The sequence below is a fragment of the Onychostoma macrolepis genome, chromosome 09 (genome assembly GCF_012432095.1).
Source record: "Onychostoma macrolepis isolate SWU-2019 chromosome 09, ASM1243209v1, whole genome shotgun sequence".
In the NCBI taxonomy this organism is placed as follows: Eukaryota; Metazoa; Chordata; class Actinopteri; order Cypriniformes; family Cyprinidae; genus Onychostoma; species Onychostoma macrolepis.
Genome location: NC_081163.1, coordinates 32,120,841 through 32,147,839, shown reverse-complemented (window position 1 = coordinate 32,147,839; position 26,999 = coordinate 32,120,841). Strand labels below are relative to the sequence as shown.

The 26,999-nt window shown below is 37.8% G+C and overlaps 1 protein-coding gene across 1 annotated transcript in view; it reads right to left on the bottom strand.

Moving 5' to 3' along the window:
* st6gal2a (ST6 beta-galactosamide alpha-2,6-sialyltranferase 2a) overlaps nt 1-26,999 on the bottom strand; it is a 74,899-nt gene that overhangs the window by 6,849 nt on the left and 41,051 nt on the right. Inside the window, exons 3-6 of the mRNA XM_058786917.1 lie at nt 24,268-25,261; nt 12,118-12,215; nt 5,846-5,947; nt 3,958-4,132 (exon numbers count right to left, since the gene is read on the bottom strand). Of these exons, the coding sequence (XP_058642900.1) occupies nt 3,958-4,132; nt 5,846-5,947; nt 12,118-12,215; nt 24,268-25,192 (1,300 nt within the window). The 5' untranslated portion in view covers nt 25,193-25,261. The remainder of the gene's footprint in view (nt 1-3,957; nt 4,133-5,845; nt 5,948-12,117; nt 12,216-24,267; nt 25,262-26,999) is intronic.

The window sequence follows — 26,999 nt, the reverse complement described above, 5'->3', positions numbered from 1 at the left end:
GGAAGATGCGATATGCCAGACCCAACAATGCAGAAGAGCTGAAGGCCACTATCAGAGCATCCTGGGCTCTCATAACACCTGAACAGTGCCATAGACTGATCGACTCCATGCCACGCCGCTTTGCTGCAGTAATTCAGGCAAAAGGAGCCCCAACTAAGTACTGAGTGCTGTACATGCTCATACTTTTCATGTTCATACTTTTCAGTTGGCCAAGATTTCTAAAAATCCTTTCTTTGTATTGGTGAATTTGGGATTTTCCTTAGTTGTCAGTTATAATCATAAAAATTAAAAGAAATAAACATTTGAAATATATCAGTCTGTGTGTAATGAATGAATATAAAATACAAGTTTCACTTTTTGAATGGAATTAGTGAAATAAATCAACTTTTTGATGATATTCTAATTATTTGACCAGCACCTGTAAATGCAGATCAATCTATGAATGGAGCACCACAGATTGATCTCAGAAGTCAATGAGTTATGAGAACCATGTGCGTAAAGTTGTCTGTGATTTTTATAAATGGGGGAGGCATAAACAGCCTTACATGACTGTGAATGGTCTTTTCATAACACAAGATCAGTGTCACATTTTGAATACTAAACCTTTTAAAACAAGTAATTATAGCTGGTTTCCACAGTGTACAAAACATCTAAGCAGCATTACATAATAGACTTGCCACATTATAATTTTTCGCACTGTTATGATATTCAAATTTAAACCGATTATACCAGTATTAGTGCTGGTTGGATCATGTTTTCAATTCATTTCAAGTTTGAATGTGATGTAACAAAGCAGTGATTTCTAAGTGGGTGAGTTGTTTACTTCAGGTTCTCATTAACTCCATTATTTCTTCATTCGGACTGATTTGCGAATGTATAAAGTGTATGAAAACTACAGGCAGATTTAACATGTGACAACTATAATAAGCCAATCATAGTTCAATGGAGGCACTGCCTCCTCTTTTCCTCCAATGAATAAAACGATTCATTTAAATGCCACACCACACTTCCCTGTGGCTCTACATATGCAAGTAAAGTCTGGATGTGTCTGCAATAGGGCCGCATATCTAGAACCTGTTCAACAAGATCTGTAGCTGCAGGCAATTACTTTCTGAGCCCGAAGCAGTATCAATAATTTCTATAGATCTTACAGTGAACAATTAATCTGTGTGTTGCTTCCTTTTTAAATAAATCAACTCATTAGGTTGAATCAAAATATCATAACTGGACCTTCTGGTAAAAATGACAGACTTCTCTGGTGACGTGCAAAACTTCTCCAATCATTTTAATTTGCAAGCCTGCATTCGGATTTATTTCCATCCTATCAACATCTGATCCACTCTACATTCTTTTTCGATGATCTGTTGCACATTGTGATGTACATCCAAGTGTAAGAAAAGATTTGTCTCGACTTTATCTCAACTGTAATACATCATAAAAGTCAGTGAGATCGTACATGTGGTCAAGAGTGATTTTGTCAGTGGCGAAATGTGGGTCAGATTCTCCTTGGCTCTAGTTCAACACAAGCGCCATTGCTGGATGAAAACATGGTGCGTCCATCTGCTCCTCTCTCTCCCTGTGGTTTCCGCCAACACCGACTGAGCAGACACCCCACAACCTCCTGACAGAGCAGAAGACATTCCTACAAACCCATCATGACAAGTCAATCTGCTAAAGGTCGGGGACATGTCTTGCATTGAAGTGGACTGGTCACGCGTCAACATTTGTTTCTGTTGTTTATGCAGTCCTACACTCTCGGTAATGTGTGGTCTGCTTTGGTTTTTATACACATTTGCTTGTCGTTCCTTGTTTTTGCTTTTTTCTATGCCCTTCAACAGACATCAATACTTTTAATTTATTCTGCTTTTCTTTTAAATCTTGATATCTAGGATACATACTAATGTTTACATGTCACTGGCAGTATGGCATTGCTTGTGTTTCTCTTCACTTAGAATCTTGACATTGTCAGCACACAATGCATGTTCTGAATATCTTATCATTGAATGTGAGTGGCCTAAATTCTCCTATTAAATGTACCCGGATATTAGAATATTTGCACCGTAAATCGATTTCCTGTGCCCTGATACAAAAGTCTCATTTAAAACAATGCAATGTGGCACGTTTTACAAACTGGCAGCCTTCTCTTGTGCTCGTAATAAAACTAAGGGGGTGCTTATCTTAGTCCATAGGAAGTTACATTTAACTACTGAACATACCGGGAATGATGATGAAGGTAGATTTGTTTTTATACGCTGTAAAATACATAAATGACAGGTTAGCACTGGTCTCCATTTACTGCCCGAATGAGGCAGACAGTGCATTTTTCACAAATATTTCCAATAAATTACTTGAGCAGATGGATTGTCCTTTAGTGATGGGTGGTGATTTTAATGCCGTTTTAAATCCTGCACTGTATAAATCTCACCCTGATACTACAGCTAACCCATCCTCTAAGTTATTGAATAAATTTATCACTTAACTTAATGTAATCGATCGTTGGAGAGTCCAGAATACTACATCTAAGGACTTTTTTTTTTTTCTAAAAGGGTGGAATGTCTGATGGGAGGACTTTTCAAATTCTGTAAAAACACCCTTATGGCACAACTTTAATTTATGTTGAATTTGGCCATTTGTCCAGCCCTCTTGGTCTACATTGGGCAGAAACACATGCGGTGACTTACATGATAAGCAGGGACTCTGCTCACTTCAAGAAAGAAGAACTAAGTTTTGTTTAGCAGCATCATCATATTTTGTCTTTTTTTCAGTTATGTTCTGCTTCCCTGGGCATCCCCCATTTCCTCTCATCCTATATGGGATTGGATCACACCACCCTCTGGTCAGCCATCTGTTTCTTTAATATATATAATTAATGATCACACTGCAACGTCTCTATTAAATCTATCTGGAATCGCAAATTAACAGATTTTGATTTATCAGTCGACTGGGAGAGGGTGTGGTCTAATCTAATCTTAACTTCTAAAAACTTGACTCATCATCTTATCCATTTCAAAGTCATCCACACAGCATACATAACTCCTTACAAGAGGTTTAAAATGAAACCGCAATCGACCTATAACGGTCATATCTGTAACACTGTATCAGCAGGTACTTTTCTCCACATGTTCTGGTAATGTTCAATTGTTGTCGGTCTGTGGACTCATGTGGATTCTGTTTTGTCCTTTTTGCTGCAAATTGAAATTGAAATTATGGTGTGTCTGTTGGTTCCTCCCTCCCTGTTGTTTGTTTGTGTGGATGTTTTGTTTATTTAAAAAAAATAAATAAGTTGATCACAAAAAAAAAAATCTGCTAAAGGTCACTTTCCATCATCAAGGTGTTTTCACACCAGAGTATGGCGTAAAATCAAGTTAATTTGACATCAAAAGGTCAGTTTGTTAAAGTTTGGCTTTTTTCACTGACAGCTATACTGAATTAGCCATGTACAAACCAATTCTTTTTGTCACATGCCTGACAGCCACAAGTGCCATTTTGTGAGCTGTATAGTTTAGTTACAAAACCAAAAGGACAAAAACATGAGTAGAAATGTTAAGTGGACAAACCATTCCACTTGCAGTGTCTTGAGTTGTCAACTAGCTGTGTTATTAATTGTAGTACTCACTTGATGACAAAAATGACAATTGAAAGGCAAATAATACACTTGTGTTGCCTTCAAGCACAGATACCTAAAAGTACAACCATTTTCTTTAGAGACCGTAACAAGTGTGCAATTTCTGTATCACCAAAGAAACAAAAGAATTGCAAACAAGTTTGTTGGAACTGTCTGACTGAGATTGAACAACTGACAATTTCACCTCAAATACTGGCAAAAGTTTGGGTTGGGACTGTGAAAGAGGTTTGAAAACAGTCATTATTGTTGCAATTTTACTTGTTATTGTTTGTGCCACTGAAATTGCACCTTTGAGTTTTGTACCAGTAGCACAGAATGTGTGTGTGTCTTACCTATGAACCCTGAGGAGGGTGGGTTGGGCTGGATGTTCTCCAGATTGTTAGCCTGAATCACATCCCATAACTGCCAGATGTATCTCGGGTGCAGGATGTAGAAAGGCTGTGCAGGGAAGTGCATCCTGTGCTCCATATATGGAGTGAACAGGTTGTAGTCTGGATTTGAGTACCACTACAAAAAACAAACACACAACAACAACTACATGAGCAAAATGGCTCTCAAGGAACTAAATTTGGATTCATTTCAACCAGTAAGGTTGAAAGTGAAAGGCTGTCCTTCAAACTGTTAGTCCTGGTTCATTGAGAAAGAATTACTCAGAAAAAAATGCTTTACAGTCCACTAGAATCATTTATTGCACATGTTCCTGCAGTAACCTCAATGTTACTTAGTAGATACAACAGAAGACCGTCAATCTGTGACCTCTGACACTGTAGTCAAGAATCATTCTTCTACTCCAAGGTTTTGCAAAATGGAGTTCATAAAAGGTACTGAACGGGGCTGATGAAAAGCCAATCATTTATATACAGTATAATATTTAGTTTTTTACCTGCATGCCATATGACCATTAACAAATGTCAAAGAGCCATTATCATGCAAACATGTTAAACTATTGAAATACTTAAATTACTCAAGTAATCTTCGAGGAAAGAGGGCAAGTTGTGAAACTGAAAACTAGCCTCAAATGACTGATTACTGTATACTATATCCTGTAGACTGCTTACTGTTTTATATATAAATGAAAATCAAAAGTAAAACTGTCAGCATTAAACTGATCAACACAGACTCTATGCATAAAATAAAATAATAATTAAAAAAAACACTGGTTTGAAGAAATATAATTCCTAGCTTGTATTAAACTAAACCTAAAATTAATTAAATTCTGAAGGACAAAATGTAACATTTTGTACTTCTGTTCTCTGTACACAAAAAAGCAGGTTCGTTGTGTTAACTGTATGTTAATTGTATGTTAATTGCATATTGTTCTCAAAATGCTCCACAGCATTGTTCATATGCTTTATGAGACGCACTATTGTATTCTTGAACTGACGAGGAATAAAAAATAAAAAGGAGCATAACTATGAAAACAGACAAAATTGACTACAGAAATAACCACTGGCCTTGCACCGTACTTATAGACCCTCCTGCCAACGTATTGAACTTCCTGTCAAGAAAAACATCTCTTTATTGAAAGTGAAAACTCTGACCATGGGAATCACCTGAGAGCCAATTAAACTGCAGACACACATTCTTTCTTCCTTTTCTAAAGACCTGCTATGGAAATGGTGCAATTGTCATGTTTCCTTCACATAATAACGGGGTCATAGATGGCACACATCATGAAGGAACATGTTATTACTCTGTGGGAGTTGTCAGTCAAGGCAAAGCAGCATAGAGATGACCATCTACTCTGTGCGCATCTCGTGAATACCCTATTTCATGTCTACATTAATGGGGGAGGATGGGATTGGGAACATCAGAAATGGTGTTGTAAGGCAGTTTCAATGAGGTAAGGGCACAAAGGACAGATTTAAAGCATTTATAGTAATCCGTTCTGATCTTTTTTTTCCCTGCTATAGTGATTTATGATTCACAGCGGTGTGCGAGCAGAAGCGCTCAGACCAGACAAATCAGAGTAACCTTCCCGCACGGCGCCCGCACACACTCACAGCACTGCGCTTATCTGAATTGCAAAAGCAACACGTCACCGCTCTCTGTACATGTGCAAGGAAAAAACATATGTATAATTTCTAGAGTTGTGATTGCACAGAAGGTTTGAAGGCGTCAAAGCACACCTTCAATGTTAAATTTTTGTTGAGAACAGTTTCATAGGTGAAACCATTGTTCTGTGTGTGTTTAATGTGTTTTTGGGTAGTTAGTACTCACTTTGTGCAGGTTGAGGGTGTATGGAGCTGGATCCCATGCCACCAGCGTTACATTCTTATACAATGAGCTTGTGTTGAACTGATGCTTGGGATTCGCCATGATCTGCACACAAAACAGACAATGTGTTACACTGAGAATACAAACAAAACTAGTTGAGTGCAAGCAACTTCTTGGTTAAGCAGAAAACGTAATAGCATCATTGACTAATTTAACCAGGCACAATCTGATACGCTTTCCATCAAGAGAATCAGTTCACACTGAACATGCTGCATAACCAGAAATTTAGGGCAGATTGGGGTTAGTATTATAGGCTATATGACTAATGCAGAGTTCACACTGCGTGGTTTTCAAAGTTGTCGGATCATCATCGTTTTCACTCTGCACGACTATCTGGGGTAGCATTCAGTTGCTGCAGTGTTCACATTGCACGACTGGAAGGTTATACACTGCATGACTTTGTAAATAATAGAAAGAATCGCCAACAACTCTGTCTGGTCCACAAACTACGTTTCATATAACTCCTCCCTGAACTTCCCGCTGCTTTGTATCTTGCTCTGTCATTGGCTGTAGGTCATCAACGATGTATTTTTCTGACAGAACTCATTTCACACAGCAGGATTTTGAATCGCTGACAGGTCCAGGTATTTAGCATGGCAAATATTTCGACGATTCTCTCAGATCACATCTTTGATAATTCACACTGCCTGATTGTCACTCGCGTGAATGAGCACAGATTTGCCACCAATTTGGGGCATTTGTTTGGCGATTTTGCAAAACCTTTTGGCAGAAGTCTAGTATCCTTGCATAATTCAGCCAAGGACCGGTTTGGTGGTTCATTGGTTCCAAGTCGTTCATTAAAATCATATAATGCACAACTAATCGTGCATTATCCCGCTTATACCATGGTCATTTGCCATCATTGACAAGTTAAAGCTTTTAGCGATGTTTGCAGCGCAACATTTGACTGGAAGGGTAAAAATGACTGTTGCGGCTCATTAGCTCTAGCATTATGCCTGCTTCAAATCAGACACAGAGTTGTAGTAGTGTGGTAAGATCACATTTATCTGAATGGATGAATTATAACATTTATTTTAATTAATGGGTGTGTGAATAATCAGTGTCTGTGTCTCTCTCTCTACAAACATTGAATCCGTGAGTTTAGTTAATTCAAAAACCCTTGATGCAGAGGCAGGGGCGGACTTAGCAATTTGGGGGCCCTAAGCAAATTCCAGGTATGGGGCCCCCATACAATAACTATGTGTCCTTTTATGCTTAACCCCTATTTTGCTCACTCGCTCAAGTTTTTAGTTTATTTATCCCTTCACAACCAGTTATTAGTCAACTTGCTGCTGTTCTAAAGCCAAATTAGGCTACCTTTTTTTTTTTCCGGATCACAAAAGGAAGACATTATCAATAAATAAATAAATAAATGAAAAAAAAAAAAAAAATGCGTGCACTTGTCCATTTAATAAATTGCAAAAATGTTCAATCTTTTTACAAACATAAAACTATCCCATGCAACTCATTCCATATTCCAAGTGTTTATAACCCTTATTTTGCTTGCTCGCTCTAGTTTATAGTTTATTTGTACCGTCACAACCAGTAATTTGTCAACCTGATGCTGTTCTAAAGCCAAATTTGGCTACCTTATTTTTTGAGATTACAAATGAAGACATTATTAAAAAAAAAACAACAACAACAAAAAAAAAACTTGCACTTGTCCATTTAATAAATTGTAAACCTTTCCAATCTTTTTACAAACATAAAATTATCCCAGGCAATTAATTATATATTCCAAGTGTTCTGAAGGCATACTGTAGGCTTTGCCGAGAAACCAATCGAAAATGAAACCTATTATTAAGGGAAAATCTCCAGTCATTGCATTCGTGCATTTATACGAGTACGCGGCAGTTCGCGCCGGTGCGCCTAGGAGAAGCACACAAGAGAGTCATTTTGAAACATCAAGATAAATAAAATTGTGACTTGAAACACAATACTTTCTTTACTGAGGTGAATATCTCTGTTCTGAGACAGTCAGACAGCCTAGAATGCGCGCAAAGAGCGCTCCCTCATAATCACTATAGCTGTCTCTCATTTCAGTTCATTGCGATCTCACGACGTTCCGTTAATAAGCTCTACACTGCACAATGAATCTCTTATTTACATCGTATCTACACTTTGTTATAATGAGATGATCCCCGAACTTGCAGAACTCAGCACTTGACAAAAACTCGGCATTTTGATCGGTAAGTGGATTCTAACTTAAACACTTCTGGTCACTGCGTTCAAGAAATCAGCGCACATGTCTGTGAACGGCTACAGTGTTCAACGCTGCAAATATGTTTCGCCAATATCAGATGGGGCCCCTTGATTCCCCGGGGCCCTAAGCGGCCGCTTACTTCGCTTATTGGTTAAGTCCGCCCCTGTGCAGAGGAACATAATGTAACGATCCAATATCTAAGCTATTTTATTAATAAAAAAAAAGTCACGGGGCAGCGTTGACAATTTTGTGTACTCCTGAACGTTTCTGTGCGTGCACAGGGCAATTCTCTTTCTCTCTCTCTGTGTTTGTGTGCATCCATGAAAGTAGTGAATTAATATAGAACGGTGATTAAACTGACTTAAAACCGTTTTAATGCATACCTGCCAGCCAATCAGAATTGAGTATTCAGACTAGTGATAGGTCGTTCTTGAACGATTCGTTCATTTTGAACGAATCTTTAATGTGACTCGGGAAGAACGAGTCGTCTCAGGGAGTGATTCGTTCAGTCGCGCACGCGCAATATCCTATAGGTTCTGTACTGGAATTAGTTCACCTGTTTCGAGTCTTCGGGTTTGAGTCGTTCGTTCATCACGTGACAGCCTCATACACTAACCAATGCAGTCAGAGCCGGAAAGAGAATTGATTAGTTCACCTCCCGAGTCTTCGGGTTTGAGTCGTTCGTTCTTTTGTCACGTGACGTGACAGCTTTGGGCAGAGAAATTAGTTAATTTACAACCTTCCTTACAAAAGGGTGCATAGTCATTATTATTATTATTATTATTATTTACTCGTACAGTTATGTGATGCATTTCTGGTCTCAAATTATTGCTTTTAATTTCTGTCACGATGGTTCTTTTCCATAATACTGAATGTAGTAATAAAGATAATAAAGAGTTGATTATGTTTTAATTTAAATTTATTATTATTATTTTTTTTTGGAGTCTAATCTTCATAAAATACAATACCTTGTTGTATTTATGTCTTTTGAGTTAACCCTTTAGATTAGACTATAGTGTTACTGACTATACTTTTGTAACATATGACACTTTAGACATTAACACTGTGTACACACTCTTGAATTGTTTTTTTATTGTTTATTTTTGTGCCAGAAAAAGCTTTAGCAAAGAGGATAACTATTCCAAAATGAATTAAAACAATTTAAATAAAAAATACAAGAAAATTAAAATATACTAAAGCCACAGAGCCAGATCATAACCTTAATATTTTAAACTAACATTAATCATTCATATTCAAAATTTTATTTGCTTTCACTTGATGTCATTGTGTCTTTTTTGACCAATCTTCTTATACAAACATTAGACCAATATGTCAAGTCTGCCTAGGAAAAACAGTTATACCAGCAAAGTCAAAATTGGAGTAAAAATGAACAAACTATAAGTGCTTTGTAATTTTAGGCTTGGATTTTTTTATTATATAGTTATATTATATGTTTATTGATAGACAAAGACAGTGAAAGGACAAATCAATCAATATTTTATTTATAACAGGGTTTTATTTATTTATAAAATAACACAGATCCTCAAGAAACAGTAACAAAAACAGTGACAGAAATGAACAGACCATTTTTATTTCTAGGAAAATGCTTATTACACATATTTTGATAATTTTATGATAATGCTTAAATATGATCCAACATACAAAAAAATACAGTTTTACTTTATAGTATTTTACTGATCCGGCAAGTGGTCACGTGACAAAAGAACGAACGACTCAAACCCGAAGACTCGAAACAGGTGAACTAATCAATTCTTTTTCCGGCTCTGACTGCATAGGTTAGTGTATGAGGCTGTCACGTGATGAACGAACGACTCAAACCCGAAGGCTTGTCAGATAAGAGGTGAGGTGAGCTAATCAAGACCCAGGTAAACAATGAATTAATCTTTTCTGTTTCTTATAGCATTATAGTTTGTATTGTTTGTAGTGTGATCAACGTTTGCATAAGTAGTAGATGTGTTAGGGAAGTAGCACGTAACATTTTAATTATATTTTGCTAAAATGAACGAAATGACTCGAAAAAAAGATTCGTTCATTTTGCTGAACGAGACTCAAAGGTCCGAGTCAGTAAAATGATCCGAACTTCCCATCACTAATTCAGACTAGGGATGTCAACGATTAATCGATGATCTATTAATTGTCGATAAGAGATCCAATCGATTAAAGCTATCGATGGTTGATTAAGCAGTTTAATTTTGGGGTATGTGCGGCTCATGCGCAAAACACGTGCAAATGGCTGTGAGTGATGGTGACAGGGCTGGATCTTTGGTGAAAATAACAAAATTACTCATATTATATATATATATATATAATTCGTAATTTAATTCGTTTCTACTTTTGACTTAATTTGTGGGCACTGTCTAGGTTTCATTAATTAGTTCCTTAGAAAACCCATGATTTAACTAAAATAAGGGAACGAATTAAATCATAGGCATGTAGATATCTTGCATATTCCTCTTTAGTTTAAACACGCACTTGTGAATAGCCTGTAAAAAAGGATTTATACTTTTACCAATTTGTTGTGATTTAAAGGGGTCATATGGTGTGATCAAGTTTCCCGTCGTCTTCGGAGGGTTAGAAGCTATTCATGCATATAAGATCCATAAAGTTGCAAAGACTAACGTGTCAAACTCAGAGACATTCTTTATAAAAAGTTAAGACTTGCCCACGCCTTCCTAAAACGCCTCATTCAAACATGCCCCCACAAATCTACGTCACTCTGCTGGAAGATTTGCATAACACCGCCCAAATGTTTACACACAGAAAGAAGCCGTAACTTTTATTCTTGCTGTAGTATTGTTGCCGCTGCTGCCGCCGAGACGCTCGGTTTCTCCAAATATGGCAAGGTGCGTAATATTTCCGTCACATGCTTGAGGTATTCGGCCAATCACAACACACTGGACAGCTGGCCAATCAGAGCACACAGTGCTTTTCAGAACGATGAGCTTTGTAAAAACTGAAGCGTTTCAGAAAGGCAGGGCAGAGTGGAGCAACAATAAATGTACAGTACGTGGAAAATAATGTGTTTTATGAACCTAAAACCGTGTAAACATTGCATTACACCAAACGACATTATTTTTAGCATTGTGATAGGACCCCTTTAAGAATGTGGCACGCTAACTGAGAAGTTCTCTGACAGACAGACGACACAATTACACTAAGGATGATCTGTGCCACTTCCCATGTTCACAATCCTGCACATGACAGTAAAGACATTTATAATGTTAAAAATAATTTCTTTAGATTTTTCTTACAAATAAAGTTCTTTTGAACGTAATATTCATCAAGAACCTATGTATGCATCATAGTTTCCACAAAAATACTAATCCGCGCAACAGATTTAAAAAGAAAAAGAAGAATAGCTGATTTTACTGTATTTTTCCCATCAAATAAATGCAACCCTGATGACAGACCTACTTCAAAGCCATTTTTTTAAATCTTACCCGAGTATGTGGTGGAGGCAAGATTGTCAAAAACGAATGCCCTAAATTCAGTCAGTTCCACACAACAGCTGCTGTACCACTTCAAAAGACTTGGATCTGGGATGAATCATTTGGACCACTTTCACTGTACCTTTATAGAGCTTGTGTGTTAATTTCAGAGCCTAATAGTTCACGGTCACCACCTCTTTTTGTGTTCCACAGAAGAGAGTCACATGGGTTTGAAATGTCAATGCAGGTGAGTAAATGACAAAATGTTCTTTTCAGAGTGCGTTTTCTCAGACACAACTTTGCAATAAACCTGCTGATTCACAGAAAGTCACAGTACATTTACATTTAGTCATTTTTCAGAAGCTTTTATCCAAAACGACTTACAATTGCGGAATACATAAAGCGATTTATCTTGAAGAGGCAATCAGCCAGAGGAAGTGCTTGCAACACCAAGTCTCAAGCATTGTTCAAATAAGCACAAGTTAGCAAGGGAAGGAATAAATAAAGAGATTTTTTCTCCTCAGTACTAGCAGTAAGAAATGAAAACATCAAACACCGCTCACCTGAGAGTTGATGATGCGTATTGTGGTTTTATTCCCAACGTCTCTTTCATAACTCTCGGTAGGAGCTGTATTAAAACGCAGCACTGCATCATGGGAGTCTGGAATTACAAAAATTGGAGCTTTAATCACATTGTGCCTTGGACTTAGTCATGATTTAAAAAAAAAAAAAAAAAATGAGTGAACAACAAAAGCATTTCACTCCTGCACATCTTCAGATAGCAAGACAAAACCACATGAACTAAGAGAAAGAGAAAACAGGCCCCAACCCATTAACACCGACATATACAATGAAAAAAAAAAGGAAGTTACTTTCTCTATCATTAATGGCTTTTAACACAGAGCAAGAACACAAAATCGAAAACACATGTACATTGCAGTGTATTTGAGGAAATGTGAGGGCGCAGTGGTCACTGATCAATAAGAGTGAACAGCATTAGTAAACGTTCCTCGCAGCGCTCAACCCTGTAATCTGTTGTTAGGAACTGTGCAAGCAGCTTGTTTAACAAAGTTAGACGACATTTATTACTGGGTTCGCCTCTGGGGGCTTTTTATTGATTGGATATCTCCCATTTAATCTGCCATGAGATTGAGTGACTTTAAAGGTCATGCAGAGTTCACTCAAAAATGAGAACTGCCCTCCACTGTGGCTCTCAAATGTCATTCACATTTCCACCTATTCAAAATTGGTGCGTCACTCAGGTATGACACGGGTGAAAATCAATAGTGTTTGGAATGAAATGACAATTATTTTTGGGGGGGTTAATGATGCCTGTATGATGTCCTCTAAATCATTTTTCACTCCCTATCAGTGCATTAGAGCGGGTCAAATGATTCGAAAGTGATTAGGCAGGATTTCTCAGATGCAAAACCCTCAGTTTGTGAATCAGGCATGTGACCGTGATATAAATGCCAAGAGAAAATTACATTTTATGGGAGGAAAAAAATAAAAAAATTGTTTTAATGTGTAGTTAACTATTGGGTAATATCAACATTTACTCATTATAGGGTTAAGATTATGATTTCATTTAGGGTTAGTTGCTTGTAATTAGGCATAATTTATGGTTATTACTATAGTTAATACATGTGACATAAATATACTGTAAAATAAATGTTACTTAACAAAAATAAAAATATAAGCTTAAATGACAACCTAATTTAAAGAAATAAATTAAATAGAAATTATCATACAATTGAATTTATTTGAAAAACAACAAAAATACATTTCAATTTATTTAAATTTATAGTATTATGTTTATTCAAATTAATTTTATACACAGGTGTTATTTTAGTCAAATTAAGTAATTTTAAAATATTCAACATTACAACCTAAAAAACTGATTCAGAGAATCATGCTGAGGTTTAAAACAACAGTGCACTCTAGTGGACAAAAAAAAAAAAAAAAAAAAAAAAGTATACATGTACATATTTACTTAATTATTTTACAGATCTATTCTTGTTCCATGTATTATATAATTGTTTGTTCCTTATTTATATAATGGACAATGTTTTGGCAATACTGTGCAAGTCATGCCAATAAAGCTAATTTGAATGAGAGAGAGAGAGAGACATGGCCGCGGGAACTAGGGGTGCTGAGGGTGCTGCAGGGCCGGGTCTGAGATTTTCCTTTTGCCCCTCGATCATCCCCAAGATACTTAATTTTTGTGATTATTTATTAAACTGACCAGAAATATATAGCCTAGAGCGTCTGTATTTTTCTTGCGCGCGTCCCTGCATCTCCCCCTCACACTGACAGAATTTCATGTGAATGTTCACGTGATATTACCGTAATTTTACATTCCGACTTGTAAAAACCAATCAAGTCCTTGTCCTTTTTATGAGCTGTTTTCCGAAGCTTTCTGACTGAATTTGAATTTAACCTGATCACGTTTAATAAAAATACATTTTAAGTTTAATTATAATGCGCATGTCCACTATTATTCAAACAACGAACAGATACAGCGAACAAAGAACATTTACATTGTCAAAGAATACTGAAGCGTGAGTGTAAGCACTCGTAAAAAAAAAAAAAAAAAAAAACTAAGCTATAATCAGTGATGTTGTCTGCAGTGTATGATGAGTTAATCTCTTACATCGCACGTAGGTAGGCTACATCTGCGTTTCTCATGAGAGAATTCGATAAAGTGCATTGACCAAAACTTTTGCTTATCAGCGATGTTAATATTTAATAAAATCCCCTTAAATAATAGAAATAAAGAAAAATTCTTGAAATAAAATCACAAAAGCACAAATACATTGATTTGCATAGGCTACATCTTAATTTGTATGTTAATCTATAAGAGTTTGGGCTGTTTATAGGATTTTGTCAAAGGCCCCGCCCTGCCTCATCAAGCCCCGCCCCCCAGTACCCCCCAGATAAAATATGTTCCCGCGGCTATGGAGAGAGAGGTTATATCTTGCTGTCAGAGATATAAATTACATATTTGAAAAATCAGCAAAACAATCCAAATTGAAAAAAAATAAAATAAAAACACCCAAAAAAAATGACAAAAATTGGTTTGATCAGGACTGCCAAACTATTCGCAAAAAACTGAGAACATTGTCAAATCAGAAACAAAGATCCAAATGATGTAGAAATCCGCCTTCTCTACAGTGAAACACTAAAACAATACAAACATACACTCAGAACCAAAAAAGCACAATACACCCAAAACAACTGACAATAATCGAGAAGTCAGTGAACACAAATCCATTTTGGGAAAATTGGAACAATCTAAAAAAAAAAAAAACTGATCATGAAGAATTGGCAATCCAAAATGGAGAAATATGGGAAAGTCATTTCCAAACATTGTTTAATAAAGTACAAACAGACACAAACTGTAAGCAAATTCAAACAATCAACCAATTGGAAACACTAGAATTAACAATCAAAGATAACCAAAACCCATTAGATTTCCCAATAACCGATAAAGAACTTAAAGAAAAAAATTAAAAACTTCCAACACAAAAAAGCATCTGGACCTGATGGGATATTAAATGAAATGATAAAACACAAGCAGTAAATTCCAATTGGCCATTCTAAAACTATTCAATGTGGTTCTGAGTGTAGGTTACTTCCCTGATGTCTGGAGTCAAGGCTTGATAACACCAATCTTTAAAAACGGAGATAAATTTGATCCTAACAACTACAGAGGCATCTGTGTGAGCAGCAACCTGGGAAAGTTATTCTGTAGCATAATAAACGCTCGACTATTAGACTTCATCATCACACACAATGTACTGAGCAGAAGTCAAATCGGATTTTTACCAAATTACCGTACATCTGATCACATCTATACATTACATACTCTAATTGAAAAACATGTTAACCAAGATAAAAGGTAAAATATATGCATGCTTTATCGACTTCAAAAAAGCTTTTGACTCAATTTGGCACCAAGGACTATTTTACAAAACTATTGAAAGTGGCATAGGAGGTAAAACCTATGACCTTATTAAATCAATGTACAGTGAAAGTAAATGCGGCGTAAAAATCAGCACCAAACGTACGGGGTATCTTTCCTAGGAGCGTGGAGTGAGACAGGGCTGCTGCTTAAGCCCAACATTATTTACGTCAATGACCTGGCGCTCCGTCTGGAGCGATCTGCAGCCCCTGGCCTCGCTCTACACGACTCACAGATCAGATGCCTGCTGTATGCGGATGATCTGGTTCTTCTGTCTCCCACTCAACACGGTTTACAGCAGAACCTGGACCTGCTGCAGCAATACTGCCAGACCTGGGCCATGACAGTCAACCTGAATAAAACCAAAATTATGATATTTCAAAAAAGATCCAGATCCCAGGGAACACAACACACATTTACATTAGGCACTAACCAGATAACACACATCACACTACAACTACCTGGGTTTGAAAATCACATCCACTGGAAACTTTAACCATGCTGTGACAGAACTGAGAGATAAAGCACGCAAGGCCTTCTACGCCATAAAACGGCAATGTCCTATAGAAATCCCTATTAGAATTTGGCTGAAAATATTAGAATCAGTAATTGAGCCCATTGCCCTCTATGGCAGTGAGGTGTGGGGTCCACTGACCAATCCAAATCAAGATCTCACCAAATGGGAAAAACATCTAATTGAGACCCTGCATGCAGAACTCTGTAAAACTATATTACACGTGCACCGGCACACAACAAATAACGCATGCAGGGCAGAATTAGGCAAATATCCTCTAATCATAAAGACACAAAAAAGGGCAATTAAATTCTGGAAACATCTGAAACTCAGTGACCCCCAATCATATCATTATAAAGCCCTACAATACCAAGACACGAGCAAAGAAAGCAACCCCTTCCCTCAGCTGATCCAGAGCTTCAGTCCTGATGCTTCACTAACATCTACTGATGCTCTGAATCACATCATCAAAATCAATCAGATTACTGCACAAATCAAACAGAGTTACATCACTCACTGGCAAACACAACAACAGAGTAAGATGCAATGCTATTCGGCCCTAAAGAGAGAGTACAGTATGGCAGAGTATCTGTACACAGTGTCAGATAAGAAACTCAGAAGCACGTTGACCAGATACAGACTCAGCGGACACAAGCTGATGATAGAGACGGGCAGACACAGAAAAACATGGCTGCCACCGGAGCAGAGATTATGTTTACACTGTTATCTGAATCGGATGGAAACAGAACTACATTTCCTAAAAGAATGCTCCAAATACACGGACATACGGACAGTGTCCATCCGACATATGAAACTCTTTCAGACCAGGAGAAACTGCCGTATCTGTGAGGAGAACACAAGAACTGCTGTGTGTTTGCTGCTCAATATGTGTCTGCCTGTCACCATAGAAGAGAAAACACTCAATCTGCCCTGATCTGATGTATCCGGCACATCTAGATTATATTAAACCATATTACTCTGCTATATTACTTAGATGTACATTTTGCTTCTGTAAATCGGTCTAATCCCTGATCTTATTTATTTTTTCTAGTTTATATACTTGCATACATTAGAAATTCATTTTGCATTACATGCCTAATACTTTTTATATATTATTATTATTATTACTATTATTATTTTTCTTTCTTTAATACATATGCACTATTTGTAAGCAGCCCAGCTGCAATTGCTTTGGCAATACAAATGTATAGTTTTTGTCATGCCAATAAAGCACCCCTTGAATTGAATTGAATTGAATTGAATTGAGAGAGAGAGAGAGAGAAAGAGAAGTTCGTGATGAATAGCCTTTTTCCCCTGGATGTGACGTGACAATGACAGATCTTATGAAGGAAGCCCCTCACCTCCTCATCCATCTCTCCGTTCAGCTGGCATGCCGTTTAATGGCCTACATCAACCAGCAATATTTTCAAAGCAGTATATTTGAGCTTGACATTGAGCATGTCCCCACTATTTTGACAGGGACATCAATCTCCTGAGAGAATATAATTCACATCAGAAGAGGAAGAGAGCCCACACGTGTGTGAATGAGAGAAATAGTGAGAAATTATATAGACAAAAGGATGTGAAAAGAAGATCCAAATGTTAAAAGCACAGAAAACCCTCTGAAAATGATGAACAATTATATTATGTTTTATACATTTGTGCTTTGTGGAGAGACATTGCAATACCACTAGGTGGCAGATGAAGACCAACAACCAAGGTACTAACAGTCTCATTGAACCAGACCTTTGACAGCTCAAGGTTTAGTCCACATTGCAGCTTATTCTAGTACCACCTACTTGCAATTCAATTCAATTCAGCTTTATTAGCATGACTGTGTAACACAATGTTGCCAAAGCATTAACATATATATGTATGTAACAACAACAACATTAATAATAAATAAAATCCATCTAAATAAGTGAAAAGATAAAGTAAGTCAGTTTAGAGTTAATCATGTTTAACATCTAACATTGTGAATGGTACATATTTAGCAGCGAGTGCAGCTGTGTTATCTTCTCCAAGTAAGAAGGGCATTTTCTCAGTAAGTTCAGTAAATGATGGGATCAGGGCTTCAAATCTGGGGAGAAATGTTTCCCTCACATTGTGATATTTAGGACAAATCAGCAGAAAGTGTTTCTCGTTCTCTATTTGCTGTAGATCACAGTGTCTACAGATCCTCTGCTCTCGCTCTGTCCATGTTTGTCTATGTCTTCCTCTCTCTATTTCTAAATCATGGTTACTTAATCTGTATTTGGAGAGGATTTGTCTTTTTTTAAATGGTCTAATCAATAAATAATTGGCAAATTTAGTGGTTCTGTTTAGGGTCGAGTAGCATTGGAGTTTATTATGAAGGTCAAAGTGTATTTTTAGAGATTCATCATGAGTGTCTTTCAGATTTTTGCCAATTTCTTTAATAATGGCTTTGGGGTTGTAGCTGTAGTTAGTCAGGAGATGGGTTTTATGGACTAGCTGAAGAGCGAGCGTGTTTAGAGGATGAGGTTCTGCTGAGGTTTCATTGGCGAGGAGGGCTTTATATCGGACTGAATCAGGATCAGATCGATGGAGGTGATGCCAGAACTGAACACATCTCTTCTGGATCTCAATGTTCAGTGGGTATAAGCCTAATTCAGCTCTGCAGGCATCATTGGACGTACCTCTATGGACACCTAAAATGTTTTTGATAATTTCTAGTTGTAGTTTTTCCATTGAAGTTTTATCCCAATTTTTAAAATGTATTCTTGGTCCCCAAATTTCACTCCCGTACAGTAGAATTTGTTTAATTATTGCGTGATGTAATTTAATCCATGTTTTAATTGGTATTTTAATTGGCCAAACCGTGATTTGATGGCATAAAATGCCCTCCGGGCCTCTCATTCAAGGCCTTCACAGCCAGACTGAAGCCCCTGATGCAGAGATCTCGATGCCCAGGTAAGTGTAGCTGGTGCTGTGCTCGAGGACTTCTCCTCCGTAACTGAACTGGTATCTGCTTCCCTGAGACCTGGCCTTCTTCTGGAACACCATGACTCTGGTTTTGTCCAGGTTGACCGTCAGAGCCTATTCCTCACAGTACTGTTCCAGCAGGGCCAGGCTGTGCTGGAGACCCTCGGCTGTGGGGGACAGCAGCACCAGGTCGTCCGCATACAGCAGGCATTTGACTTCAGAGTCATGCAGAGCGAGGCCGGGATGCTGCCGGAGCGGTCCAGAGCTTTTGCCAGCTCGTTGATATAGATGTTAAACAGGGTTGGGCTCAGACTGCGTCCCTGCCTCACTCCACGACCCTGCTGGAAGAACGCACTTCTGAGATTCCCAATTTTGACCGCACATTTACTGTTTTTATACATGCATTGTATAACATCAAATGTTTTCCACCAATGCCAATTTGCAATAATTTGTACAGTAAACCATCATGCCAAATAGAGTCGAAAGCTTTTTTAAAATCAACAAAACATGTAAATATTTTTCTTTGTTTGCCCTTTAGATTTTTGTTAATTAGAGTGTGGAGAGAGTAGATGTGGTCGGATGTACGTTATTTTGGTAAAAAGCCAATTTGTGATTTATTTAGGATGTTGCGTCTTGTAAGGAATGTCACTATGCGGTTGTTCATTATATTGCAGAAAAGCTTTGCTAGGTTACTACCCACAAAAATACCACGGTAATTACTGGGATTGAATTTATATCCTTTTTATATATATAGGAGTGATCAGTCCTTCAGACCAGGTCTCAGGGAAGTCACCAGAGATACTTACACTATCTGATAGACAACCACAAGGACTTTTTATGCACCTCTTGGAGGCGGATGTATTGGAACTAGATGAAACCACAAACAAAAGATATCAAGAGACGGCCCACAAAGCATTGCTGAGGTACTGCTATTGCTTTACACGAACATTGTTTTGAATAAAATATCAGTTTCAAAATCCATACTGACAATAAGAAATACCATATAGCAGGAAAAAGCCAAAGCACTGTGGGGAAAAATACAAAAAAACAACTGAAATTTCTAAATATTTCAAACAGTTTAAAAAAAAAAAAAAAAAAAAAAAGCAATTTAAAATGTATTCCATTTTCTTTTAACATTTTATACAGCAACTGTAAGAGACAATACTAATACTGTATTTTATGGCTGTCTTCACTTTCAAATGTTAAACCATCAAGCTTTTATTTTGCTGGAAAACCGCAAGGACCCTTTAAATCCTTTCTTGACAACAGTTGTTTTATAAGCTGGAAGATGGTTGGCACATGACACTTTTTTTAATGAGCTCTATAAGTGGACCAAAATCAGAGCCCATGCAAAGATAAATTTTGTGTGGAGAAGCTTTTACTGTGGACCAAATCGCTGTGATACACTGAAAACACTGGATTCATGAGCTGCTCACGTGTAAAATGCAGTGTCGAGTTTGACTCTAATACATGCTATGCTTATATTTAATTAAATCGCAACCCTTGCGATTAGATAAGTGAACTAAGCCATATATCTCAAGTTTTAATGCCACCACCCTGACAAGCTTTGGCAAACCCAGTGACGTGTTTTTTTCTCAGGAGTGCTTGGTGAATTAACCCACAAACCTTACGCTGCATGCTGACTGCTAAACAACGTGTGCTCTTACTTCCACAAGTTGATTAAAAGAAAGTCAACCACAGAGCTCGCAGGAAAGAGAAAATACTTTCCCACTTTGGTGAGCAATATGCATCAGACATTCAGAAAACGGACTGTGGGTGTCTGTAGGCGTTTTGTCTGAGACTAGCATGGTAGACATATTTAGAGCCCAAAAAAAAGAAACCACAGAGAGATTGCACAGCATTGCATATGATAGCAGCGGTAATGTGAATCAAAGCTGAAATCTCTATGGAAAAAACTAACGCTAGAAACTACAAACTACAGTGTTAATAACAGTGGCATTTCCCCAAACAAAACATTGAGTGAACTGAAAAAACAAAAACAAAAACAACAATTTCCTTTTTTTATTTTCTCCCTTTCTTTTTATTTAATGCATAGATGAATGTTCAGAGAAATAATATGGTTTAGATGAGCTGAGCCGGAGATAGGCTTCTCATGGAGAGCTCTGGCAGATCTGCTCTTGGCTGTGCTGTGGATTTGCTGGCTCTCTGGCTCGTCCTTGAGTATATTTGGAGGGCACACTAGGTTGGCATGGCTGATGGGAAATGTTTAGACAAGACAAGCTGAATTTAATAGACAGGCTAAAGGGGCTGTGGAGGAATAGAACCTGATCAAAACTGGCCTCAGTCTAAAATTAAAACTTAAGGAAAATCAATTCAAGACTTATATATTGTGAGTGAAGTAATACTGCTACTCTACAACAACTGTAACAAGCAGGCAGTTCAATCAATACAGCTGCATGCAGCTATTACAGAGTGCAGTACATCAGTGGCATGAACACTATAATGATTTGTTTGGTCTTGGTACACCTTGTTCCAGCAACTAAACAGCCAATATAATGTAAACTCATGAACAACAAAAGGTGCAACTTCTGGATTCCCTCAACGAAGTTTCAAACCTGCAATCTTGAAGACCATTTCTTATAAGCACAAAGCTTTTCACTTCACTAGATGTTAGTTGATGGACTGGAGTTGTGTGGATTATATTTTTATCAGCTGTTTGGACTCTCATTCTGACGGCACCCATTCACTGTAGAGGATCCATTGCTGAGCAAGTAATGTAATGCTACATTTCTCCAAATCTGTTTTCTAAGAAGAAAAACTCATTTAATCTTGGAAAGCCAGTGAGGGCAAGTACATTTTCAGCAAATTTTCCTTTTTGGTTGAACTATCGCTTTAATTGTTGTCCATTTTAGTAAAATGGCATCTAATTTTGCTAAATTAAATTCACCCCAATTGACCATTTGCAAATAGCTTGATTGATGGCAAATTCTGCATTATGATTAGTCAGATCGACTACATTTAACGTCTTTCCGCAGTTTAAATAAAATACGTTCTGATGTTCATTTATGTTTATTTCGTGCTTTAAGTAAATATGAAAAGACGATCGGTTCATGTGTGCAGCTACAGTGATCTGTCACGACACATTAAACAGCCACAAAACAGTATTTATTGTTGGAATTTTTTTAAATGAGAAAATTTGAAAGCTGAGACCTTGTTTCATACCAGAAGTAACCTGCTCTGTCATGTCTGTCAGCGTGTTGTCAGTTTCCTCTCTGCTCCGCAATGTATTTTTCATTGCATGAGAACATATGTGGTCTATGAGCAGCATGGCTTGTCGGACATAGCAACAGTAACTAAGGGGGGCGGGTCTTTGCAAAGGGTCAATTAGTACCCCAAATTCCACAACGTTTAAATTCATAAATCAAAAAGTCATATTCGATCCTTCAGTGAAATGACAGACTTCTCTCTGGTGATGAATACCAGACTTGTCCAATAAATTAGTCAGCTTATATTAAGTCCACATCGTATATTTTTTCTACTTTTCCGATAATCCGTTAGACTCAAATTTGTCAATACAGCAAAAAAAAAAAAGTCTCCACTCAACATAAGTTGAAATACAGTTCAATGGACTAAGAAAAATCTGGCAGAATAAAAACAATAAGAGCTACAGTTATGACTCACCTCAATAACAGCAAAAAGTTAATAATATACACAAATGCTGATAGCTCTGTCATAACAATGGCAGTAAAATATAAATATTGGAGGAAAGTAAATTGCTCCACAGGGAAATTTAGTGATATTTAGTGCAATTATGAAGAGAGACAGAGCGAGAGAGAGAGAGAGGAAGCCCTTGAGTACAAGTACAAATGTAATTAGAATCGTGATCGAAAAGATGGTTCGAAATCATCTACTCTGCAAATGACTGAATCCATTTGTCTCATCACCACCAAATGCTTTCATGAGACAGCACAGTCACCATTATCCTGAGAAACAACAAAAGCTGTGCCATCACCATGGAAACCCGTCCTCGGTGCCCACTACCGCTCTGCCACCATAGATGCCAAAGCTGGAAGAATCTGGGCTCTTTGTGTGCTCTGTGATACTTGTGGTTATGTAACCGTAAAGGGCATCGGTATCCCACTGACCCTTTCAGAGAAACTGGCATCACCACGGAAACAAAAAAAACCCACAAGTGAAGAGAAGGAGCGATAGAACGGTTCCTAAACTCAACCAAAAACAAGGCCTCTCTTCACAGGCCAGTTTCACATCTTTTAGGCGTATCTTCTGGTTTTGAAGCGACTATATGGAAAAGATAACTAGGAATCCCAAGCATCAATAAAAACAAAGAGAAAGAAAACGCATAAGGAAATATTAAGCCATTGTCAATTTCTCATTTTTAAAAGGAGTCTAAAATAGTTATGACTCTGAAATCTGACTGGATGAGTCACGACCAAAACAGTCTGACACCTGGCAAACATAAACAGCCTACAGTCAGGCTAATGAACTATATTAGAGAGAAAATTTGATCATTCTGGTGCACCATTTTATAAAACCAATAAGCAGAGAAAAAAAATCTATAAAACTATAAAAAATCTGAACGATACTGATAAGCTGTATCAGTGATAAGCATTTCATTTATTATTTTATGGAAGAAATAAAAAGGCAGACATCAGATTTTAAAAGTATTCTGTATTAAAAAAAATAAATAAAATAAAAATAAACCATTTTAATGCTTCTAGTGAATTTAGGAATCACAACATCATAAAGTACAGTATATGCATTAAAATAAGCAAAATATTTTTAAATGCATGTTAATATTGAGATGTAATAAATTTGTATTTAAAGGATTGATGGCAAAAGAAGCTTAAACGTAAAAGAAAAAAAAATTATATAAATTATTATTATTATAAATAAAAATATGATTGGATAATGTGCTCGTTACATTTACATTTTTTATATTATTCAAAATTATTACTTGGCCTTTTGCCTAATGTAGTAAAAACAACAACAACAACAACAGTTATTTATTATTATTATTATTATTATTATTATTATTATTATTATTATTATTATTATTATTATTAAATTAGGCAAAGATAATATTTAGCAAGCTGTCAAATGTGCTTTACACAAAACAAACAAAAACATGCATCATAAAATAAAGTAAAAACTACCCTAAAAATGTATGAATTATATTGTGCATGCATAACAAAAAGCCACTCAAATTTTCTGATAGTTATTTTCAGGTTATTCCTACAGCAATAAAACTATTAAGGGTATTGTAGATGGGTTTCCCAAATTGAAATCTTTCATTTTTCAACTTTAACTCACCAATCTCCTTGCCAAGTCCCGAGTGAAGCATGGCTCCGGCAGAGGTGACCACAGCGCAGGTCTGGAAGCCTGGCCCGTAGAGCTGGCTTAAAGGTAAGGTAGGTACAATCTTCTGCCAGCCTAAATGGGAGAAAGGCATCTCGGCCCCATCCAAAGTCCGAACCTTTTCGCCCTTCTTCAGCTCACACAACACCTGATGGCCGCTCTGTTGCGCCTTCCGGTGCCCCCTGTAGGCCACGCCGTGTTTATTATTATTCAGATAGTCTTTCATAGCTCTCTGCAGGCGAGGACTGAGCATGCCCACGGACAAACTCCCTTTCCACAGGCTGCGCACTACGGATTTTGACCTGGGAACGTAGTACTCATCTGAGTCTTCACGCACAGCCACCTGTTTAGTCTTCCTCCTCCTGCCCTCATCTCCCTCCTCCTCCTCCTCATCTTCCTCTTCCCCTCCCACCACCTCATCCTCATCCTCTTCTTCATCCTGTTGAGGTGAATCCTGATTATACTCCGGTCTCTCACGGTTGCGACTCACAGGGGCTGATCGGGAGCCCACATCTTGGGTGCCGAATGCAGACCATGCCGCCAGGCTCTGAAGGTCGGGATAGGGGTAGGCCTCCTGGCTGAGCGGACTGGGCTGGGGGTCAGCACTGGGGTTTTCCTCCTGGCTTTGTTCCTGTTGGGTGTTGCTGGAGGCAGGGGGTGTTGAGGAGGTGGCAAGCCCCAAATGAGTGGCCATAATGGTGCGGGGGTTGCCCTGCAGCGAGGTCAAGCGGCGCGTGTCCGTGTAGGAGAGAGCAGCCGCTGAGTGCGGGTCGTCCACTCGGGACTCCATGAAGTAGGAGAGGAGCGCCAGGAACAGCAGCACCCAGACTAGCATGAGGCCGAGGGTGAGCCGCCGCCATTGTTTCAGACTGGACTTCATCTTTCAGAAGTCCTCTCGGCCACACGCCGCTGCACTCCAGACCCAACTGGAGAGGGGTCAGCAGGAGGTCTACAACAGGACAGGAATGGTTAACCTCATATCCTCCTTCCACAATTTCAGCTACAGATCACTAGCTTCGAAAAGAAATGAATCATGTTGACCTAATATTATAAACACAAATTCACATTTTAATTTGATTCCCTACATCAAAATTAAGACATCACCACTCATTAACCTTAAAATGAAGTCTTAAATTAATTAGAGTTGAGTTTCCACAATTTCATTAAACTATATTAAATTTCAAGAAAAACAGAAACTACTTTCACTATTGTGAAAAAGCTCTTTTTTTGGTTACTTATTTCAAAAAGTTAAACTTTCATATATTCTAGATTCATTACATGTTTTACTTTACATTTCGAAAGTTTTTTTGTTTTAAATGATGATTAGAGCTTACAGCTCATGAAAGTCAAAAACAAGGATTTGAAAACAGAAAAAGTTCAAGTTCTTTAAAGTATGTTGATTTATGCACTCAATACTTGGTCGGGGCTCCTTTAGCACAAACTCCAGCATCAGTGAGTTGTGGCATGGAAGCGATCAGCCTGTGGCACTGCTGAGGCACTATTGAGCCTTCAGCTCGTCTGTATTGTTGGATCGACTGTTTCTCATCTTTCTCTTGAAAATATCCCATAGATTCCATATGGGGTTCAGGTCATATCATGGTCAGCAAAGCACTTGGAAATGGTTTTGTCACTGTGGGCAGGTGCTAAAGTCCTGCTGGAAAAGGAAACCAGCACCTCCATAAAGCTTGTCAGCAGATGGAAGCATAAAGTGCTCAAATCTCCTGGTAGACGGCCGCATTGACTTTGAACTTGATAAGACACAATGGACGAACACCAGCAGACGCACGGCACCCCAAATCATCACTGACTTCGGAAAATTCACACAGGACTTAAAGCAGCTTGGATTCTGTGCCTCTCCAGTCTTCCTCCAGACTCCAGACCTTGATTTCCAAATAAAAAGCAAAATTTACGGCTCGTTTCCACCGAGCGGTACGGTTCAGTACAGTACGGTAAGCAATTATGTCCGTTTCCACTGTCAGATGTTGTGAATGGTACCAAATTAGCGAACCATACTGTACCTTTGGTACCCTTCCATTGGGGTACCTAGCACAGCGAAGGGTACCAAAAAGGGTGAATTTGATTGGTTGACTAGAATCATCACAAGGGGATAAAGCTTCTCCTTCACTTGTTCCGCTCTGCTGTCCATGAGTGTTGGGCTTATTTACATCAGTGCACAGACAAAAAAAAAGAAAAAAAGAAGAAAAAATTATATTATATTATGTTATATATAATATTAGGGGTGTCAACGTTAACGCATGCGATTAATCAAAAAAATTGAACGCGTTAATATTTTTTTAATGCAGATTAATCGTTTGATAAGGTTTGACCCTAACTTCTTGCAGTCATCGCAGCGCGGAAGGTTATCTATCATTGTGTGATGAGGGCAGTGTTGCCAGGGTAACGATAGCGGCACAAGTGGGCTATTTTGAAAATACAGTCGTGGGAAAAAATTACAGAGCCGTGGGTTGCGGTTTGAGCTACTTTTTTAATGTACCGCGGCCGCTCAAAGTGTATATAGACAAATAAAAATTAAAATAGATCATTTTACTAATGTGTATTATACTTGAAATGTATACCTGGCAACTTAAGAACAGAGAGGCGGTTGTAACGTCACAAACAACGTGAGTTTCAGCCAGAGCAGCAGAAATAAACATGACAACAGCCACTAGATTATATAAGATAATAAA